The sequence below is a fragment of the Hippocampus comes genome, unplaced genomic scaffold (genome assembly GCF_001891065.2).
Source record: "Hippocampus comes isolate QL1 unplaced genomic scaffold, H_comes_QL1_v1.1 scaffold39, whole genome shotgun sequence".
Classification (NCBI taxonomy): Eukaryota; Metazoa; Chordata; class Actinopteri; order Syngnathiformes; family Syngnathidae; genus Hippocampus; species Hippocampus comes.
This window is the reverse complement of record NW_017842054.1, coordinates 3,058,860-3,079,729: the sequence shown is the minus strand read 5'-3', so window position 1 is coordinate 3,079,729 and position 20,870 is coordinate 3,058,860. Positions and strand designations below refer to the sequence as shown.

The 20,870-nt window shown below is 47.7% G+C and overlaps 1 protein-coding gene across 3 annotated transcripts in view; it reads left to right on the top strand.

The window, feature by feature from the left end:
- Positions 1–20,870, top strand: part of grid1a (glutamate receptor, ionotropic, delta 1a) — a 234,785-nt gene that overhangs the window by 211,609 nt on the left and 2,306 nt on the right. For 2 of the 3 annotated variants that reach the window (XM_019860267.1, XM_019860265.1), the window contains exons 9-15: positions 4,425–4,526; positions 5,773–5,970; positions 7,127–7,457; positions 10,202–10,340; positions 14,637–14,832; positions 16,373–16,539; positions 17,938–18,178. In XM_019860267.1, the coding sequence (XP_019715826.1) occupies positions 4,425–4,526; positions 5,773–5,970; positions 7,127–7,457; positions 10,202–10,340; positions 14,637–14,832; positions 16,373–16,539; positions 17,938–18,178 (1,374 nt within the window). Of the gene's footprint in view, positions 1–4,424; positions 4,527–5,772; positions 5,971–7,126; positions 7,458–10,201; positions 10,341–14,636; positions 14,833–16,372; positions 16,540–17,937; positions 18,395–20,870 lie in introns of all 3 variants that reach the window. The other variant, XM_019860266.1, reaches the window with a different exon arrangement.

Sequence of the window (20,870 nt, the reverse complement as noted above, 5' to 3'; positions counted from 1 at the left end):
AATTGTGTCACGGCTGCCAGCGCTGGCCCAAGTGCCGCTAACTGGAGCCCAAAACGAGGCCCGGCGGCCCCCTCGCCGTCATCTCGCCAAGTTGGACGGCCATTTTGGCCTCCGCCACTGTATAAGCGCGCTTATTTTTTGATTGTTTTGGGCTCGGCTTGTGTCCCCAGAGAGGTGGACAGACTTTTTCTTTGATCGCCAAAGAGAATGTGGAGTCAAGTCGGAGCCCGTTTGTGTTGCGATTGTTGTCTTTTTGGGTGAACGGGAGCTTATCGAGCTAACTTTGGCCTCAATCGCAGGGGACATGAAGACAAATGACACTCCAAACGTGAAGTGTTCAATGAACCACGTTTAGTGGGGGTGGGAGAAAGCTTCGCATTGTTTGTAAAATCACTTGCTGGGAACTCAGTCTAGGAGATTTTTTTTTTTTTTTTGATAGCTGGCAAAATCCACTCGTTTTTAATCCTTCTCAGGCGTCGGCCATTTTGTCTCGTGCTGACCCTCGCCGTCGACTGGCTCAGGTCGCGACCGGTCGCGGCTCACCTGTGACGTCGTGCAACCTGAGCCCTGAAGGCATCTGCGTTGTCATGAGAAGATTAGCGGCACCCGAACTTCAACTTTTAATGCTGGCTCCGTCGTTTGAATTAAATGGTCTTTCTCGCACACCCCCAGAACCGCAAGTTGCTGACTTCACATGCGTCATCGATCTGAACGCCGATGCCGTGTTCTTTCATCTGCTGATGTGACAAAAAAAAAAAAAAAACAGTGTGAAAATGGAGATAACCCAGATCATCTCCGGTTGAGCTGTTCCCCTTTTTGTCACAGCAGATTAATGATAGTCGTCACTCCGTGTCATGTCGCCCCAGCCTTTAAATATTCTCAACCCGTCTGCTTTGACTCATCATCGCGCGGTATTGAGTTATAACTTGAGACGCTACGGCGGCAGTCGGACCCCAACCGCTCATGTGTGAGCCTATCGGGGTGGGGAGATAAGACCGGATTCGTTTGAATGGTCAGCTTATATTGCCCGGTGCGTCTGGCAATGAGCGATAGCTTCGTTCCAGCTTCTCAAGGAAGGGTGGAGGAAGTGAAAGGAGTCTTCAAAGCTCGCAGTTCAAGTTCAGGAGGAAAACTGTACAAATAGGCAAGTGTCACGTTCATCGAGTGTGTACGTCCCCACGGCACAAATATGCTTCGCTGAAAAAAAAATTGTATCAGAACTTTATACCTCAAAGGAGGCCACAGTTTTGTTTTTTTATGTGAATGCTGCTATCACATTTGCTTGTCAATAAAAAGACAATAAAACCTTTTTTTTTAATCGTATTGATCATTACAGAATAAAGATCGGAGCCGCTTGAACTCGTCCAAAAGAAAGATCTGACAATTCCAGCATCGAAATAGTCGCCATTAAGTGGCTCGATGACAACCGTCATTGGCCGTCTCCATCGTGTAATTGAAGCACTTGTGACATGGCCGTCTCAAAACAATGTTAACAAAAAAAGAAACGACCATTGGCATTTGCGCAGCCTCATTAAAGATTGAGCTTGGTAGCCATTAGCCAAATAGCCGCCATTAGCGTGACTTCTTAAAAAGGCGCAGCGCAGAATTTCAATATGTCAATCGCGTTCGTCCCTTTGTGCTGACATGACTTTGTGCTCCTCCGGAGCGGCATTTTTCATACAAAAGATCAATTCGAAGCGAACTCGCCCGGCAAAAGCCGGACGCCTTATTGTTGCTTTGCTTTCATGTCCGATGAGCGCATCGTTTTCGGTCGGCAGTACGCCTCCACGTGTCAACATCTTGACCAAAAAAAAAAAAAAAAAAGCAGCCCGTTTTCTGCATCCGAAAGTTTGCGGGGGAGTCAGCAAGGAAATCTCATTAAAAGTGAGACTTGGTGCATAGTTTACGTCATATGAAAACTTGCTCCGAGGTGTCTTGACCTGCGAGGTGCTTTCGTCAAATTGCCCCAAGGACCAAGAATTATTGCACACTTTGCTCAGGATTTGTTTTGCTGAAAACGCGCATTATTATTATTTTTTTTTTTTGTAGGGGCACCGTATATTGAGAACTAATTTCTAACACAACATATTTGGAACAATATTGACTTATAACTTCCTATCTGTGGATGTCAGAAGAAGCATGCGCTACCGAGTCCTTTTTCCAAAAGCAGATTAGCCGCAGCCGTATTCAAGAGCCCATAAAAGCCACTTTGACATGTGACATTCAAAGTATGCCCGTTGCTTTTCTTTTCTGCATTCTGACGGGTTTTTTTTTTCCCCAGGTTTTCAAACTCTTGTCATTTACGACAGAGTAAGAGCAAAGCGGTGTCAACAGTTGGTGAAGCTCAGGTTTAAAGTTAAGTGCAGGGCTCCACTGACGCAATTAAGAAAAATGTCACTCACGAGTAGCGCTTTTGTTCCCTGGTTGGACCTCACGTCTTCAGGCCAACGGCCGCTCAACCCCGAGTCCGCTGACATCAATCAAGAGCTATTTCAGGTTCATTTCCAAAGTTTATTTCCAGGATCAAATTATCCTTTCATGGTTGTAGAGAGTACTTCATGTTGCGTCACATACATGCTAATTTGCAAAAGGAAAAATGGGAACAAGATGTATACAGTGGTACCTCTATTTACGAACGTCTATTCATACGAAATTTTAGAGTTACAAAACGCCTCAACAGGAAAATATTGCCTCGAGTTATGAAAGAAATGTCAAGATACGAAAGGTAAAAATTCTTAATGGGCTGCTACTCACAGCTCCGAATTTCCTGAACGCAACAAACTTCTAGCTGCTCTGCTATTGGCTATTACCAAGCATCTTCTTGGCATCCCATTGGCTAAGAGGGACCTCTGCCATATGTGTCTAGAGAGATAGATATGTGTCTATGCAACATCGTCGTCATTCGCCCCTCAGGCCATGAGGCGTTCCAAGAGTTTACGTTAATGTGAATCACCCAGAAAAAGTCTTCACCAGTCTGGCGATCGCTCACTATGCTGATGTTTGCCATGGACATTTTCAAAGGACTGTTAAAAGCCGACCAAAGCCAACGTCCTTGGATCAGTGCTTTACAAAATGGCAGGCAAAAAACACTTCTGAGAGAGAACATGAACGAAAGAGGGCAAAAAACGATGAGGGCGCAGTTCGAAGTTAAATGACCATCATTTTTATTCATTATTCGATTCTTTGTTTTTTACATGATGCGCAACTCTCATTTATCGTGCAATAATCTAATTGTAACATGTAGCCGTGACATATTTTGATGCATTTTGAAGCTTCATAAAACATTTATGTCTGAATTTTGCAGGTCTTGGAACGGATTAGGGCATTTACATGGAAAACGCGTCTCTACTTACAACATTTTCGAGTTAAGAAATTTCTTCCAGACCAATTAATTTCATAAGTAGAGGTACCGCTGTATTGTAATTATAAGTTCTATGTTTTCCGACCTGTGGAGCCGAGACACGTCTTTTGCGTGGGAATACCCTCGTGGCTATGCCCACTGCATTCTCATCTCAGTTTAGCCCTGACTCGAAATTTAGGCTCGTATGATTGAACGCAAAGCCGATACGTTTGCCAGCAACTGCGACTAGCTCTGTTGCGTGAATGCCGACGTATGGATGGTTGTACATTTTGCCGTTTCAACTGAAGGGAACTCATTGGTTCTGCCCGCCACCATATGCCACGGGCGTCGGTTCGTGTTCTGTCAACTCGAATGGGAAGGACACCTGCAAAGTGACGCACCGCGTCCCCGGAAGGCCGCTCGACCAGCTGCAAGCGCCGATTAACAATTTAAGCGACATCTCCTTCGCAAGTGCAGACAGAGCTCACAAAATTGACGAGGTGGAAGGCGAGCAAATTTTCAACTAACTCCTACAACGCCTTTTTTTTTGTTTTGTTTTTTTGCCGCTACGCTAACCTGTTTGTTTCCTCTCATCGTCATACATTATTCCTCATCGCCGGCGCTTTTATGTCTGATCACCGAGCGCGCAGCAGATTGCCTCCAAAACATGGCCGCATTGTTTTGCCGGAGAGTCCTAACAGCATGCTAATGGCGGACACTTGTCGCCCCGGCAACCAGATGTCTTGTGAGATACCGCTGTTGTTTTTCCAACGAGCTGAATCATAAATTGTTAGCCGGGGATGATGACGTTTGTCCCAGTTTATTTCATATCTTTCGTTTCATGTCTTTTGTTCTTCCTGAAATCAATTCGGCGAGACATTGTGTGCGCTCGCACGTTTTGCGTGCGTTTGTGTGAACAACCGCAGAGGCACAGGCAGATGCACCCGATTTGCCAAATTAATGATTCATTCTCGGAGTAAATCAAATGTGTTCTTGGTCGCGTTCCGGTCGATGCGATGGCCACGCCTCATTGCTGTCGGTCTCCTTAACGCCGTCTCTGTCCGTCTTCTTCTCCGCCTTCCAGTTGGCATCGTGGGACTCCACCCGGGGTCTGAACGGAAGCTTAAAGGAGAGCCGCATCGAGAGCGGGATGCAAGGGGTGACGCTCAAGATCGTCACGTTGCTGGTAAGTCGGATTTCCTGCTCCGATTTGAGGTTGCGGCAAATAGCCGCGGGCCACAACATTAGGTACACCCGATCAGAAATCTTGCCACGACCACCACCGACCCGTGGCTCAGTTTTTGCTTTCAAATGGTCTCTGAGGCTCGGTTTTACACGGACAACGGTGTAGTGGTCAGTCAGGTGGTTCTGGGTTTGATGCCTGGCGAGGTTACAGGAACAGGAACCGTGCCCTAGCGGGTGCAGGAAGGCTTTCTACGCCAGGGGAATAGCGAACAAAACAAAGGGCAAACCCGCCGGGGCGTGCAGACGCCGTGACAAAGCTCGGCCACTTTGTCCCCCGAGAGGGCTTTTCGAGATCTTTTCCCGCACCGATTCGGGGGGCCCATCCAAACCCTTCAAAGTCACTTTGCCCTCCGCCAACTTTCCTCCCCCCTCCTCCCGCTCACCGCGCTTCCTCTTCTTCTTCATGCATGGCTTCCCTCACAGTGTATTTATTCACACATAAGTTCAGCTCGGCACCGTCGACTTTCTCACGCCATAGGCCCCGGCGAATCCACTCTTTGCCGCTTCTGCCGTCTCCTCCGCCTCTTGCTTTTTGGTCCGCCTTTAATTCCTCTCTGACATTTCATAAAGACGGGCAACAGGCTGTGGCAAATTTAAAAAAAAAAAAAAAAAAGCAAAAAGAACTCCCATTTCCACAGTTGTGAACCGCCGCCGTTGCCACGGCAACATCCGTGACAGGTCAACGGTAGCATAAGAGAGCGTTTTCTCAACTCGGGCTGCCTCAGAGGCTGTTCAAATTTCTTCTGATGACTGAACGAGTCCTCGTCGAGCGGTGCATCGAAATGAATGATTAAAGCAGCACTAATGAACTTTTTTTTTTTTTTTTTGGGTGCCCGTGTGTGCGTTTTTCCTCGCTTGGGCTTGCCGACAATTGCGACGTGTGATTGATTTTCAGGCCTTTCGGGTAAACACAAATGAAAAGTGGTGAGCACAAATTTCTTAAGGGGACAAAGACACGGACAGAAGCTTCAAGAAGTCGATTGAAAAAGTCAAACTTGAACGATTCTGAAAAATAATGAACACAAGTCACAGCTCATTTGAACTGTGATTTTTTTTTTTCTCTCCCTGACTATTACAGTTGCAATTTTATACTCTATTTTTTTCAGGGTCCTAATTCCATGTTTTGTTTTGGTTTTTTTTTTAATCAAACACAAGTTTGATTTAATCTGAAAAACTCTCGTTGACAGGAAGAGCCTTTCGTGATGGTGGCGGAGAACATCCTGGGCCAGCCCAAGCGATACAAGGGCTTCTCCATCGATGTCCTGGACGCCCTGGCCAAAGTCTTGGGCTTTAAGTACGACATCTACCAAGTCGCGGACGCGAAGTACGGCGCGCCGCTCCCGAACGGGTCCTGGAACGGAATGATCGGAGAACTCATCGGCAAGGTCGGTGTGCTTTTTGCGTGGCGGGCAACCGGCGTCCACGTGTAGCTGCAAAGCATTTCTCTGGCGGCGAGGCCGCATCTTCTTGTTTGGACAAACGAAAAAGAGAGAGCAATTATGGAGTTTGCCGTAATGGAAGCAAAAACAGGAAAGCATCACACGGACCAAAAGCTTTTATCTGCAAATCACTCGCTCGGATTCGTACCAGAAAGTAGAAGGACGAAGGTTTTGAGGGCATGACTCTGAATGGTCATATTCATTCAGCTCCAGCCTTAATGGAGTGACCGCTTATTCTTTTCCATCCCACTGATGCAAAACAAGTCGCTGGAACTTTTTTTTTTTTCCTCTCATCTGCTCAATCTTTTATTTGGCGTCGAGGCAGAAGGCTGCATGAAGCATTTGGACTTCATAACAGTCCTGACCTAATTAAGACCCCCGGCTGGCTTGCACAGAGTTGAGCACTCCGCAGACTCCGTCGGGAAAGGCTGGCCGAATACAAAAATCGTTTTCCCAGAAAAGGAGGGACCAGACGCGATGCATTCGCCATCAATCAGATTCCCCGTTCACAAGCCGCGTCGCTTTCATGTCCTGAGAGTCGTTTTGCGCCATCTAAAAGACTGGCAAGTATTTGTTTTATATGGAACGCCGTAAATGAAACATTGTAAGTTCACAGGAAAAGATATTTTATTCTGGATCAGGCAAATTTCTTCTGCATATTTGTTTTTGAACACATTCATGACACCGGTCTCACAGTGCAGAGGTGCAGGTTTCAATTCCGGCTGCGGCCTCCCTGTGTGGAGTTTGCATGTTCTCCCCGTGCCTGCGTGGGTTTTCTCCGGGTACTCCGGTTTCCTCCCACGTTCCAAAAAACATGCATGGCAGGCTAATGGAACACTCAAAATTGTCCCTAGATGTGAGTGTGAGCGCGGATAGTTTTTCATCTCGTTTGTACCTTGCGATTGGCTGGCAACCAGTTCAGGGTGTGTCACCCTACTGCCCGAAGACAGCTGGGATAGGCTCCAGTATTCGATAAGATCGGTATTGGCCTGATACTGATACCTTGTATCAGTAGTCACCCGTAATAAAACACATATATTTTTACAGAGGGACGAGTAGTCGTGTTCTTGTTCGTAGTCACGTTGTGAATGTCGTTGAGCAGAAGGCGGACCTGGCCGTGTCGGCCATCACCATCACCCCGGAGCGCGAGCGCGTGGTGGACTTCAGCAAGCGCTACCTGGACTACTCGGTGGGCATCCTGATGCGCAAGTCGGAAGAAAAGATCAACATCTTCTCCCTGTTGGCGCCGTTCGACCTTGCCGTGTGGGCCTGCATCGCCGCCGCCATCCCGGTGGTGGGCGTCATGATCTTTCTGCTCAGGCGCATCCAGGCCGCGCGTAGCCAGAACAACGCGGGCGGCCACCCGCAGCCATCGCCCTCCACCTCGCTGCAGAGCGCCATCTGGATCGTCTACGGAGCTTTTGTCCAACAAGGTAAGTTTTCACATATTTCCTTTCGGGTCAAATTTGGACATGATTTTAATTACACGATACAAGGAAGGCTGAAGCACTTGAATTTTTTTTTGGGGGGCTGGCAGGGGAATAAATAAAAAATGAAATGCATACATGAAAGATGTCCTGGCTGGCCCACCTGTCTCATAGTTGGCAGGCGAGCCAGCATTGCCAGTTTGCAATGATTACAAGCCGGTGCATCATCAGCACCATTTGGAAGCAAAAAAAAAAAAACTTGACGTATGAGATCAAAAGGGTGCCCAAGACACTTAATGCGATGAAAGAGAGCAGAAAAGGTGAGTAATGATCAAATCAATTAGAAAACATGCATTTAAGAGCCTGTCGCCACTCAGCCATCCGTCATTGAAACAAATGCACAGCCTTGCATTTTTCTCCTCCGGCGGCGTCCTCGTCAAGGACGCCGGGCCGGCTTTCGGGCTGCTCGGCAGGCAGCGACCACGTCCCCCTTTTTGGACAACTGAGCAACATCCATCATTGACTGGCGAGGCACCCAAAACAACGTGAATTTTGGAAGGGAAGAAAAAAAAAAATAGATATTGCCTTTGACTCCCAGTGCTGCCAGTTTTGGTCTTTGTCAAGCAGACGGTTTGTTTCCCGGGAAGACGCCGCTCGCTTTGATATGGAGCCGAGCGCTGATGCATTGTGGCTTTCTTCGAGAGCATGAACTCGACTACGGCGGCAGCCGTCATAAAGTCGTGAGATGTCAACATTTTTGCAGTACAGACCCATCTCTCCGGAAACTTCAAGGGAGACAAAAGAATTTTTTTTTTCCTCTCCTTCAAAGTGAACAGTTCGCAGGTGTCTGAAAGGGATCAAGAATAGGAGCGGGCTTTATACGCCATGGTGAGGGCAATGGCGATGGCCCACGGGCCACGTATGACCCGCGTTCTACTCAAATGCAGCCCACTGAGCATTTTCATCATCAAAAGTTTTGCAATATTTGTTGCATTGTTGTGGATGACAGGCCGAAAATGGCCCCCGGGCCATAGTTTGGAGATATTAAAAATTATATCATTTCTACATTGTTTTTATTGTGAATAAGAACATCTTGAAAATATTTCCACCATATATTTTATTTTTTTAATTAATTAAAAATAATAAAATACAAAATATTTCGGGTTCTTTTTGAAAAAAATATTTTTTTCTTCCTTAAATGAGTGGTCAAAATTTGAAATACTAAAAATAAAAAAAAAGCAATTTAAATATATATTTTGTTTAGTTTATCTCAAATAACTGCTTAATAATACAATGAAAATTGATTGAGATTATATATTACATATTTTGCAGGCACGTATCAACAATATATGTTCTGTGCGCCCCTGCTAGTTTTAAACGTGGTACTCTGATGAATTCTGCCCTCGTGGAATCTGAATATGAAAATGACCTCACAGTTGCTCAGGGAACAACCGTCGCAGCTCACCTCTTTTGTGGGGTTGGTCATGTGACGTTGCAAAAACGTCTTTCTGGCCTCGGTGAAAGATACTCTCCACTCTTCGCTTTTGGAGGCAGCAATTTGTGCACGACACTGCATGTTTGCGTGACTTGGCCAAACTCTCCTCATTTTGCACTTGATTTATGGGCAGGCGCTCCCAATCTTGGCGTCGAAAGAGTTTAAAAAAAAAAAAGGGCATTCTAAAATAATATTTCGGCTGGAAGTCATTCGGAGCAGCAAGTGGAAACGGGGGAATGGTTTCCTGCGCCCGACGACAAAGAAGTTTATTTGGAAGAAGAAGACGTAGCGCCGCGCTAGATCCACTTGACTTTCACGATGCACCTTTCACATCCGATGACCTTTAAAGATCACTCAAAGCCGCGTGTAATAAAAGTGACGGATGCCCGAGCGCCGCGCTTCCGACAAAGGCGTTCGCTTCCGTCCCGAGGCCGCAGCTGCGGCGACGGCGACGCATTCCAGCCAGATACGCTCTCATCACATCATTTTGCGCCGGCGCCGGCTTCCTCGTGACATTTCTACAGCTCCATCTTTTTTTTTTTCTTTCAAAAACTCAAATTTACCCTGACATTTCTCTCGTACACTTCATAAGCTCTTTTTGATTTCATATGGAGAGGGAACGTCGAGTCAGAAATGAAATGTGCAAAACTAATGTGATGAACTGGTCTTGGTCAAAAAAAAGCTCAACAGACATGAAAGGAAGAAAGTTGGATGAACGAACACGACTATTAATGAAGGCTCAACTCGACGGAACAAAACTTTCTGATGTGGCTTCCAACGTAGTCGTGCCTCGAGCCACGAGTTTAATTCGTTCCCTGAACACGCTTGGAACTCTTTCCCCGCTGAAATGAATGCAAGTATCCCCCTAAAACAGCAGGGGGAAAAAAAAAATTAATAGCCCCCGTCGTTTGGGGACGCTTGTTCGTCCGCTTGTTATTGAAGTCAAACTCTTACTAAAATTCATTTTTTGGAAAAAAAAAGAACTAAAATGGAGCAAAAACTAATAACTCCAGTTGATATTAAAAATAATCAATAAATACATAAATAAATGAAGTAAAATAAAAAGATTTCCAAGTTTTTTTTTCTAATTAATACACCTGGTCTAAAAACGAATGAACAAATATCTGACTTTGAAAAACTAAAGTCAATTGTTATTTTTATTATTACTTTTCAAGATTATTACTATTATTATTAATTATTATTATTACAACCCTGATTTTAAACACATTTAGCATTTACGTTTGTCGGCACGCAGGCAGCGACTCCATCTTGGGCTCGGTGGCGCTGCGCATCGTGATGGGCAGCTGGTGGCTCTTCACCCTCATCGTTTGCTCGTCCTACACGGCCAACCTGGCCGCCTACCTCACCGTGTCCCGCATGGACAACGCCGTACGGTAAGACGCCATCTTGATACCCGTTTGTTGAATTCTGTGCGACCTCAAACTGTGTATGCCTCCGCATGTACCCGCACAGTTTTTGACGCCGATATGAAAAATGTCTTTCCTTTTTTTTTTTTTTTTCGAGCACATCAGGTTTTCGACATACGTTCGTTTTTTTTTTTTTTTTATTGACCTATAAAACCTTGTACCTTATTATTAGTAGTATTGTTGTTATGAAAATTTGATGTGCTACAGACAAAAAAAAAAATCAGTGTGGAAAAATCTATGTTTATGTTCATTTTTTTTTATCCATCCATCCATCCATTGTCCGATCCGCTTTATCCTCACAAAGGTCGCGGGACGTGCTGGAGCCTATCCCAGCCGTCCTCGGGCAGTAGGCGGGGGACACCCTGAACCGGTTGAGAGCCAATTGCAGGGCACACAGAGATGAACAACCATCCGCGCTCACACTCACACCAAGAGACAATTCAGAGCGTTCAATCAGCCTGCCATGCATGTTTTTGGAATGTGGGAGGAAAGTGGAGTACCCGGAGAAAACCCACGCAGGCACAGGGAGAACATGCAAACTCCACACAGGGAAGCCGGAGCCGGGATCGAACCCACGACTTCTGCACTGTGTGTTCGAGGCACTAACCACTGGCCCACTGCGGGGCCAGTTTTTTTTTTTTTTTTTTTTAATCCAACACTGGAGAAATTCGCAATTGACAGCAGCAAAGTCTGGAGGGAAGAAAGTAGAAAAAGTAGAAAACAATCACATAAAAAATGTTATTCCCCTCCCCCCAAAAAACTTTATAATAATTTAAAAATTGTTGACCAGTGTTGGATTTAAAAAAAAAAAAAAATCCTCCAATGAAAGGACAGAGAATTCCCTTTTTCAGTCGAGCCACTAAGGTGGAAAAAACTGAAAAAAAGTCAAACATTGCACTCGCACGTCACCTTCTCCTCGCTCATTGAGATTGGCCATCGTAATTTCCCCGCAAGGGTTTTGCCTTCGTCGCGTTGTCATGTTGTTTTCGTTGCGGAAAACTATCTACCTTTCCATTCAGCTAAATGAGGTAAACCGACTAAGTAGAAAAACATCACAGTAGGACTCAACATGCTGCTGAATGAATGAGTGTCAGTAGAAAAAAACAAACAAAAAAAAAAAACACTCTTTCTCAAGGCGTCGCCGTGCATGTGTTTGTGTCGTCTTGCATATTTCTACTCTGCCGCCAACTTGCTGCAAATCATAATTGTAGGAGAGCGAGGAGAATGAAAACATGGTGCGGGGGAGGGGGTGCAGTCTTGTCAAAATGCTCTCCCCGCTGTTCTCAGAAGCAACGGCTTTATAAATCATGTAGCCGATGTGGGATTATTTGAGGAGAACACGCAGTAATCTTTGTAAACACAAAACAATCCCGGGAAAGTATTACATGTTATTTGTTTGGGAGAGGACTCGAGGGCGGCGAAGAGCTGCGAGAAGAGGAGTGCGCAAAGACGGCTGATCATTTATTTATTTGGGGGGGGGGGGGGCAGACTGTTCAGAATAAAATAGTTGGGAATTTGAAAGCAGCTGTCGTTTTGCCAAAGACGAAAACTCACAAAGCCAATTAGTCATCGAGCACCCTTGAAGCGAACGGGGCACACCTTGGGTGATTCCATCGTTGCTACAAAGTAGCGCGTCCGCCTCACAGTGCAGAGGTGCCGGGTTCGATTCCGGCTCGGGCCTTCCTGTGCGGAGTTTGCATGCGTGGCTTTTCTCCGGGTACTCCCGGTTGCTCCCACACTCCAAAAAAAACCTGCGCGGCGGATTACTGGAACACTCCAAATTGTCCCTCGGTGTGAGTGTGAGCGCGGATGGTTGTTCGTCTCTGCGTGCCCTGCGATTGGCTGGCGACCGGTTCAGGGTGTCCCCTGCCTACTGCCCGAAGACAGCCGGGACCCTCGTGAGGATAAACGGATTAGAAAATGGATGGATAGATGGAACGTGGGGAGGCAAGAATTTTCAGACTATCCCCGAGGCTGGATGGGAAAGGTTCCTCCTCCCTTGAAATCTGATCTCTCAATACCTCACTGTCCTGATGATGAGCCTGCTGCGTGCACTCCTTGGGCGGGGAGCTCCATTTCGAGCTTTCCCCCCCTTGAACTGAGCGCTTCTCTGAATTCCGTTGCGTAAACAACACCTCGTAGCTCGCACGAGCGATCGCTACCCTCCCAATCGTTCTCTCTTTTCTGCTCTACAAATAATGCCCATCGCTCACTTGTCCTACTTTTAAAATCCCAAACCTGAGAGTCGATATAAAAAGCAGACCGTTTTACCAGGCAGGCTTAACAAGGGGCCGTTTGCAAGCCCCGTTAGAGTTCAATTGGAAAACCGTAAAAGCTCCTTTATGATTCTACAAGTAGTCAATTCTTTGTCTGCCTCGAGGGCCGTCCCTTGCTGCCAAAAAGCACACAGGGGGGATGTTTGTGCCCCAAAAAATTGCACAAAACCCTTCTGAGCAGAGTTGTCCATCAATTCTCTCATTTAGGGAGGCATCGAATCACGAGGGCCGTCCTCTTTCTTAGGAGAGAGAGATTCATGCGCGCTTGTTCACGATTTAAAACTGTTCCAAGGCATCGCGTGAAATTTGTCCAAATACTCCAAGAATTACAACACCCTTACTACATCCTGTGCTCGTCTTGCTGAAATGAGTCCCTTTAGACGGCGCAACTCTGTCTCGGGCATTCGTTACCATGACCAAGTTTATGGGTTTTTTAATCTGCCCAAATTCGGACTCAACAGCAGCCTTCATATCAGTCGGGCTCTCATTAGCATATTTGGTCTTGACATGCTCCATGCACTCTTTGACTTCATCCAAAAAAAAAATGTCCTTTCAGAATTTGCCAACAATAGCTTTTTCTCTTGCCATAAGAACGGCTTTCACCTCCCGGTTCTTCTTCCCCTCAGCGGCTGCAATTACGTACAGAGTTGATTCGTTTTAAGCGCACGGTTGTTCACCACGGCTCGGCTCGCTACAGTTAAAAGAAAATGTGGTTCAGGGAGAAAACAAATAATAATTAAAAAGTCATCACGCAGTTATTTTTTTTCCCCACTGCGGCAAAAGCTTGAAATGCAACCTGGCGAAAGAGGCCGCAGATGATAAACTAGCGAATCGCTTATTCCTGCTTTAAGTTTTATTCCGAGCTGCGCTCGAGAGACTTCTAATTAAATGGATGAATTAGCCCGACGTCATCAGCTGAGATAAGCTTTTCGATTTCCTTTTTTTTCGTTGTTGTTTTTTTTTTTTTTTTTCAACAGGTCAATCGTGGTTGTAAAGCCGGTGTGGTGCCGATGTGTTGCATTTCACTGTAGCGAAACCGATAACACACATTGTGTTTTCATTATCAGCAGCCTCATTTCCACAATCGTTGAATAGATATCAAACGCAAGGTTAAATAACTAGGTGTACAATGACTTTGTGCAAAATGCGACGTCATCTAACACCTTTCTCATGTCTGTTGGCTGAGGCGCGAGCCATGGGGCATCAATGGAAGATGTGTTTTAGGGGTGTACACATCGCTAGCGAGCGAGCTTGCTAGCTCGCGATGTCTACCTTTAGCTAACGAGCTAGCTCGCTAGCTAGCGATGTCTACCGTTAGCTAGCTCGCTAGCTAACAGACCACATCATCGTAACTAAGGACCCCGGTCCTTAGTAATGAGCATAAAATACTGTCTGTGTTCAATAATAGATGACATAAGATAAAGTAACCTTTATTCGTCCCACAATGTGAAAAGCAGTAATCGCGAATACAGCCAACCGAAAAGAAACAGAGCGTACGGTATATTCAGCTTCCAACCATTGAACCATCGAGTTATTCCGAGCTTATTTTTGAAAACCTGTTGAGCTAGATTGTGCACTCTTAAATCAGTGTCCTCGGGAGTTTCTCTCAGGAAAAGAAGTCCCATTTTCTCCTTCATAGGCCGCGCGGCACATCTGTGTAATGGCGTCATGAGAGAGTCATTTTCAGACATGCAGCACAAAAAGTACATTAGCGCATTGAGAATCGCAGGGATTCGTGCGGCACTCGTTCACAATGCCGACCCCTGAATTTCTCCTCGTCGACAGCGGGAGCGCGACGAGGCCGTTTGGCACGAGGCAGGGAAGCTACAAGTGTGGCTCATTTGCTTGATCAACAGCATGCCGATTCGAGGTTTACTCTGCTGCACACAAGGGCTCGGCAGTGCCAGTTGAACACGTAGATTGGGCTTGGAGCAAAGCCAAAATAGGGGTGCAAGGAAGCTAATGACCGCCGGCGCTGCCTCTCCAGGTCCTTCCAGGACCTGTCCAAGCAGGTGGACCTGGCGTACGGGACGGTGAGGGACTCGGCTGTGTACGATTACTTCCGAGCCAAAGGCACCAACCCCCTGGAGCAGGACAGCACCTTCGCCGACCTGTGGATGACCATCAACAAAAACAACGGCTACGAGCACTCCGTCTCGGGCCCATCGGAAGGCATCAAGAAGGTGAGACATGCTTGGGCCGCCGTTTTAGCGGGATTCCCTGAGAAGTTTGGGAGGACGTCGTGGCCGTCAAGTTTGATTGGAACTCTTTTCCAGTCAGTCCGTAGGTCACGAGTACGTCTCGTTCATTATTAACGCCACGTTTACTCACCGGCGTTGGTGAAATAAGTGATAAATGTCCTCAAGTGACTCACTCGCAGTCGCGAGGCAAACGAAGCTTCTTCCCCCGCGCGTGTTTCCGAGGGAGAGTCGACTTGGCAACTTGACGCGGTCCTAATGAGACGCGAGGCGCAGAGGCTTCGTTTGTTGCATTTGTTGACGGCGCCGTGGAATGCGAGGGGCGCCACGGGGAGCGACGTCACGGCGGTGAACGCGACGAGCAAGAAAGCGGAAATTCAAAAGGATGCCGCAGCCGTTCCCGTTGTCTCCTCCGTGTGCGCTCGCGGGCTGCCGGCGCGTTTCTCACTTTTCATCATTGTCATCGGCAAATGTCGCCTGCTTTTGGTCTCGTCACATTCGTGCACGCGTTTGCGTGTTCTTCGTCCGACAGCGGAATCGTGATTGCGCCGTCTGCGTTCAAACCTCGACAGCCGGAAAGGGTCGTACGCCGGACTGTACTTTTTTATTTAATTGATCATGATTTCAATAATTGTCAAAAACAATCAGGATTTCCGATTTTCTTTTTCCATGTTCGCTTAGCCCTAATGCATTGTACTTAAAAGTTAAATACAACTGAATTGTGTAGTGTGAAACCCAAATGACTCTCGAGTCCATCAAGTGAAACCTGTGGCTGCCGCGAGCACCTTTCAGGAAACTACATTTGGCATTAACGTACACATAATTGGGCCACGATGTGGAAGATCAGACCGCGAGGGGGGGGCGGGGGAAGTTGAACTCCAGAAAGTAAGGAAAAGAAAAATCCAATATATTGTGCGACACTAATGCAGCACATCAGGCAGCGCCGAAGTCATTCGGTTCCTCAGGAAAAAAGAAAGTGTTTTATTTTTGTGCTGTGCAAAAATCCAGATGTCGGCTCCCGTAATTATCCTTTGTGTGTCAACCATGTCTGTGTTGCGATGAATCTTTTCTTTGTTTTGTTTTTGGAGAAGCCGGCGGCGTTTCTGGGTGTTGTCGATTGATTAATGGCTTTTGCTTTGCCGAGTCGAGTTTTAAGATGCACTTATGGATGTCGAGTGACTCGTTTGGAGAAGCCGGCGGCGTTTCTGGGTGTTGTCGATGAATGGCTTTTGCTTTGCCGAGTCGAGTTTGAAGATGCACTTACGGATGTCGAGCGACTCGCATCTCCCAATGTGATTGTGCAACTTTCGACTCGGGTCGCATTTAACGCCGCCGTTTCTGATAATGGACGGAGCTGGACGCATTTTTGACGACGATGAGTTACGATTTCTGTAAAAAATAAATAAATCTCCCCCCTCCCAAAACACACCGCCCTTTGTGGCCCCACATGCGAGAAACCGCCACTCCCGTCACGAAATGTCAATGCAAACGGCAGGAGCGTGATGTCATGTTGTGGTGGATGCAGGCGAAGCGAGAGTCGTACGCCTTCCTGTGGGACATGGCGGTGGTGGAATACGCCGCTCTCGCCGACGACGACTGCACGCTGACCGTCGCCGGCAACAGCATCAGCACCAGAGGCTACGGCGTGGCTCTGCAGCACGGCAGCCCTTACAGGGACCTCTTCTCTCAGAAGTACGTACGCCGCCGCACGCCGTCGTTCGCTCCCCGAGGACCCGCGCCACGTCCTGTGCGGAGACGAGCGCGATCAGCGTCGCCGCGCTTTTAACTCTGAAGCCGCGTCGGGTCACGTGGTCGAGTCAGGGAGCGAGCTGGGAACAAAAGTGAACCGCGGCGGACTTTGTGCACCTCAGGAGATCACAAACGAAGATGTGCGTCGTGGCTTTGACTCTTGATGAGCGGTTGCCTGGCAACCTCGCAGCCGTTCGTTGAAACCAATTCAGAGTCTTCCATGAATCTCGCGTTATGTTTGTGTAAACCAAGAAAACTTTGTCTTGAAATTTTAGGGCTTGAACAGGTAAACAAATTCAAATTGACATTGACAACTGAGCTGAATGCAGTTTTCAAATTGCTGCAGTTAAGGAAGAAAAGAGAACCGCTGCTAAAGAGTCAATACACCAGATGGATTGATTCAAATCGGTTCAAATCCGGCCCGCGGAGCATGAAGATCTTGGAATGCCTCACTTGTGAGAGAAGGAAAAGAAAGCCCTTGAGGCATCTGTCGCCGCCATGTTTCACGAGTGTTCCCATTACTCGGCGCCAAACGCTTCAATGTCTGTGAGTGCATGTTTCGCAGTGTGCTTCGTTTCTTGGCTTGGGATAAATATGCAGAGGGAGCCTCGAATATTTATGTGCCAGTCCTCACGTGTCGTGTCGAAAAATCTGCATACATAAGATTCAAGACCACGTCTCCATCGTCCTTCTCCGTGACATGGCCGCATCCATCTGCTCTTCCGTGTTTTTGGGGGTCCAGACGGACTCTTTTTTTTTTTTTTCTTTTTTCCAGCCACACCATCCGACACAATCTGTTTCTAATTTCATTATTAGCGCCATTTTTCTTGGCAGCTTGCCTGGTGGAAAATGACACGGTTATTACACGGTTATAACTATGTTATAGCTACACATAACAAATCTCGCCATAATGACGCATGGAGAACTATTTTAACCACATGTGGCTGCTTGCCTGATTGATTTGCGACAACTTGAATTCGTGGTGGCTTTCATGAACAGCTTTGCTCCCTTTTTGTTGTCTTGAGTGAGATATACTTCATCTAAAACTAATTCAGTCTTCTGCATGACGACTAAATTTAGTGCATCTTATCTAGACTGGTTAGGATTCGAGGTGGGGCATAATATTGATATCATCGCACACTATCGCTCAGGGTTGTTGTTGTGAATGATTGGCATGATTTGTTTGGCCCAGTTTTGACACCAGCTGTCGGAAATAAATGATTACCCTTTCAGGTCAAGTCGTAAATGTAGGCAGGTCCGCGCTTGGCGTTCGTGTTTGGGCCGGCAGAGAAGGTCTGAGTGCAGGTCCTTGATAACAGCGTGCCCGTTTGCCCTCCTCAGGATATTGGAGCTTCAGGAAAAAGGCGACCTGGACATCTTGAAGCAGAAGTGGTGGCCAAAGAAGGGGCGCTGCGACCTGCAGAGCCACGCCGACGCCCAGACGGAGGGCAGGGCGCTGCACCTGCACAGTTTCGCCGGGGTCTTCTGCATCCTGGCGGCGGGGCTGCTGCTGGCCCTGCTGGTGGCCGCCCTGGAGACCTGGTGGAACAGCAACCACTGCCGGCGAAAGGAGCCCAAAGAGGTGACCGATGACAACTCGTCCGGCCCGGGCCCGGGTCCGAACCGGGCCGCCGCCGCCGCGGGTCCCCCTGCCCCACCGAGGCCCCGGTCGAGACCCAGACCCCCGGGCCCCCCGGTCCTGCCCAGAGACGCCACTGCCACACTCTACTTTATGGATCCGGCAAGCACAGACGCCAGCCCTGATTTAGTCGAGCTGCAGTACACGCAGTTATAATAGGTGTGCCCCGATGGTAGTCCCGACGTCATGTGATCGGTCTGTGATCATTCCTTCTCATGCCGGGAGAGTGCTTGGGGTGCTTTCGCTGTCGCTGTGGTTCTCTCTCTCTCTCTCTCCTCGGGAGCCAGCGCCGGATCGCTCGTGCCGGTGGGAGAGGACCGCAGCGGCAACCGTGAAGTGCGGTGGCGGGCCGTGCGTTTGCTACCTGGGCCTTCGGTCCCACTTGATCCACCTCTGAGACCCATAATGCGATTCAAGAGTCATTTTCTTCGAGTGAAAACCAAGACAATGAGCGCCCGAGTAAACGACTTCAATAGGTATGAATTGGAAGATGGGACACGCTAAGCCAGGGGTTCCCCTAGTCGGGTCCTCGAGAGCCCCTATCCAGACTGTTGTCGAAGTTTCCCCTCCTCCAACTCATCGGATTCAAACCATCAGCTCATCAGCGAGCTCTGAGAAGCCAAAAAAAACAATCCTGATCATTTGAATCCGGTGCGCTGCAGGAGGGAGACGTCGAAAACAGGCTGCAGAGGGGCTCTCGAGGACGGGACTTGGGCAACCCTGCGCTCAGCCATGTTTCCATTGACTTTGATGGCAAGATCGCCTCCACCAACATGGCCGCCACCTGTAACCAAGAGCGGCCAGTTCTGGACCCAACAGACTTTGATAGCGTCTGTCCAAAAAGGGGTCTTCGGTTTTGTCCCTGCAGCCCGCCAGAGGCCGTGCTCGGAACTCTTCGAACCGTGGTTCCATATTGTCACCGTTCTGTGGAAAAACGAGGATGTTCATTTTTGTCATTTTCATTTTATTTACGTTACGACATCCCGGTAACGTAAAAAAAAAAAATTCTTCAATGACAAAAATGGACAACGGTGTTCTTCACAGCACAGTGACGAGATGCAACTGTCGTGTTTGGTGCACTGGACCTTCTTTTCTGTCCATTGCCAGTGTCGTTATTTTGAAAAACTGCTCGATGTCACAGCGTTACGTGAAAGGCAAATAGTTTCCCAACTCGACTCGATCCGCCGCTGCCTTGAGCTTCCTATTTTTAAAGCTGTTGCTTTGGAGTCATTCATGTGACTCACAAATCCGACCTTGACGTGGAGCAGGATTTTTGCTGGGGAAACTGAATTTATATTCCATTCATGGCTACACAGGGAAACCTTTTTTTTTTTTTAATTGTGAAGTACTTTCTTTGCTTCTTTCCATATGTGGAAAAGCACTCGGAACGCAGGCCGTGTCACGCTACTTTTCATTTTTTGATGCCGCTGGCCGCTCGCAAAAATTGACGGGCCGCAAATGGCCCCGTGTCATAGTTTGGAGAACACCCTCCCGCTTTAGGCTGCAAATCCACTTCTTCTGATTGCATTTGCCAAACTCGACGGCCCACCACCTGACATGCTGTTCAAAAAAAAAACAAAAAAACAAGTCCCCCTTGTCCTCCTGGGTCGGTCCGCACTTGAGTGGTCCAAGAGCTCTCTTGCGCTCATCCATTCAAGTCTTAATGCCGTCGAGCTCGGACTTGCGCACGCGGCATCCAGACTACGAAGGCTTGACATGGATCCCTAAACTCAAGTGTGAGCACGAGCAGATGACGTAGAATCTCAGCCTCGACCCCCCCTCCCCCCGCCGCCTGTTTGCGCTTGACACGCAAGCGCCCGCCCCGCAAGAAGCGCCGCTTCAGGGAACCCTTTCGGTCCGGGTCCTGACCTGACCTGGTCGCAGTCTGTGGCGATTAGGACAGAAAAACCCTTCCAACGTCACCATTTTTTTTTTTTTTTTTTTTGCGGAATCGTTTTAACGATTAGAGACGCCGTGCTCTTGACCCGGGCAGGTCAGGAGCGGCTGGAAAAAAAATTCCTGCGTGGTGATTGGCTGTGTCAGGACACCAAAAAAAAAAGGGGGGAAGGAAAAGGGGACGGGGTTGGCGGGCTGGGACACGGGGCCGGCCGGGCAGGGGCAGATTCTAGTCGCTTCATCTGTCATCTCATTCCGTCGCCGTCTGTGTCGTCACCGCATGAGAGCGCAAACGCGAGGTGGACAAAGATGGCACGACTGGCAGCACCGATGAGCGTTCGGGAGGAGTTTGCACAAAAAGCGAAGCACAAAATGAGCTGCTTTTTGAGTGGCTTCAGAAAAATGGCAATTGATATCGATGAGGGTTGTGCAGCCGTCCAATAAAAGACGGTTTGATTCAATATAGGCTCCCTTAGAAATCAAAACCCATTGCTTTTTTTTTTCCAATTCAAGTCATTTTTTTATTGCACCCCGAAATTTTTGACAAAACCCCCAAAAGAGCGTGGAAAACTCCTCACGAGCTCAAGTTGCTCAGTTGTGTCCAAATTGCGCTTCACCTTTCCTTTGCCGTCATTTGTCGATGTTTTATGAATGTCTCTTTTTAAGTGTTGTGGACATTTCTGTCTTGGTTTTATTGTGTCGTAAAGAAGTGGTTCGCAAACTTTGTGGGTCCGGGGAC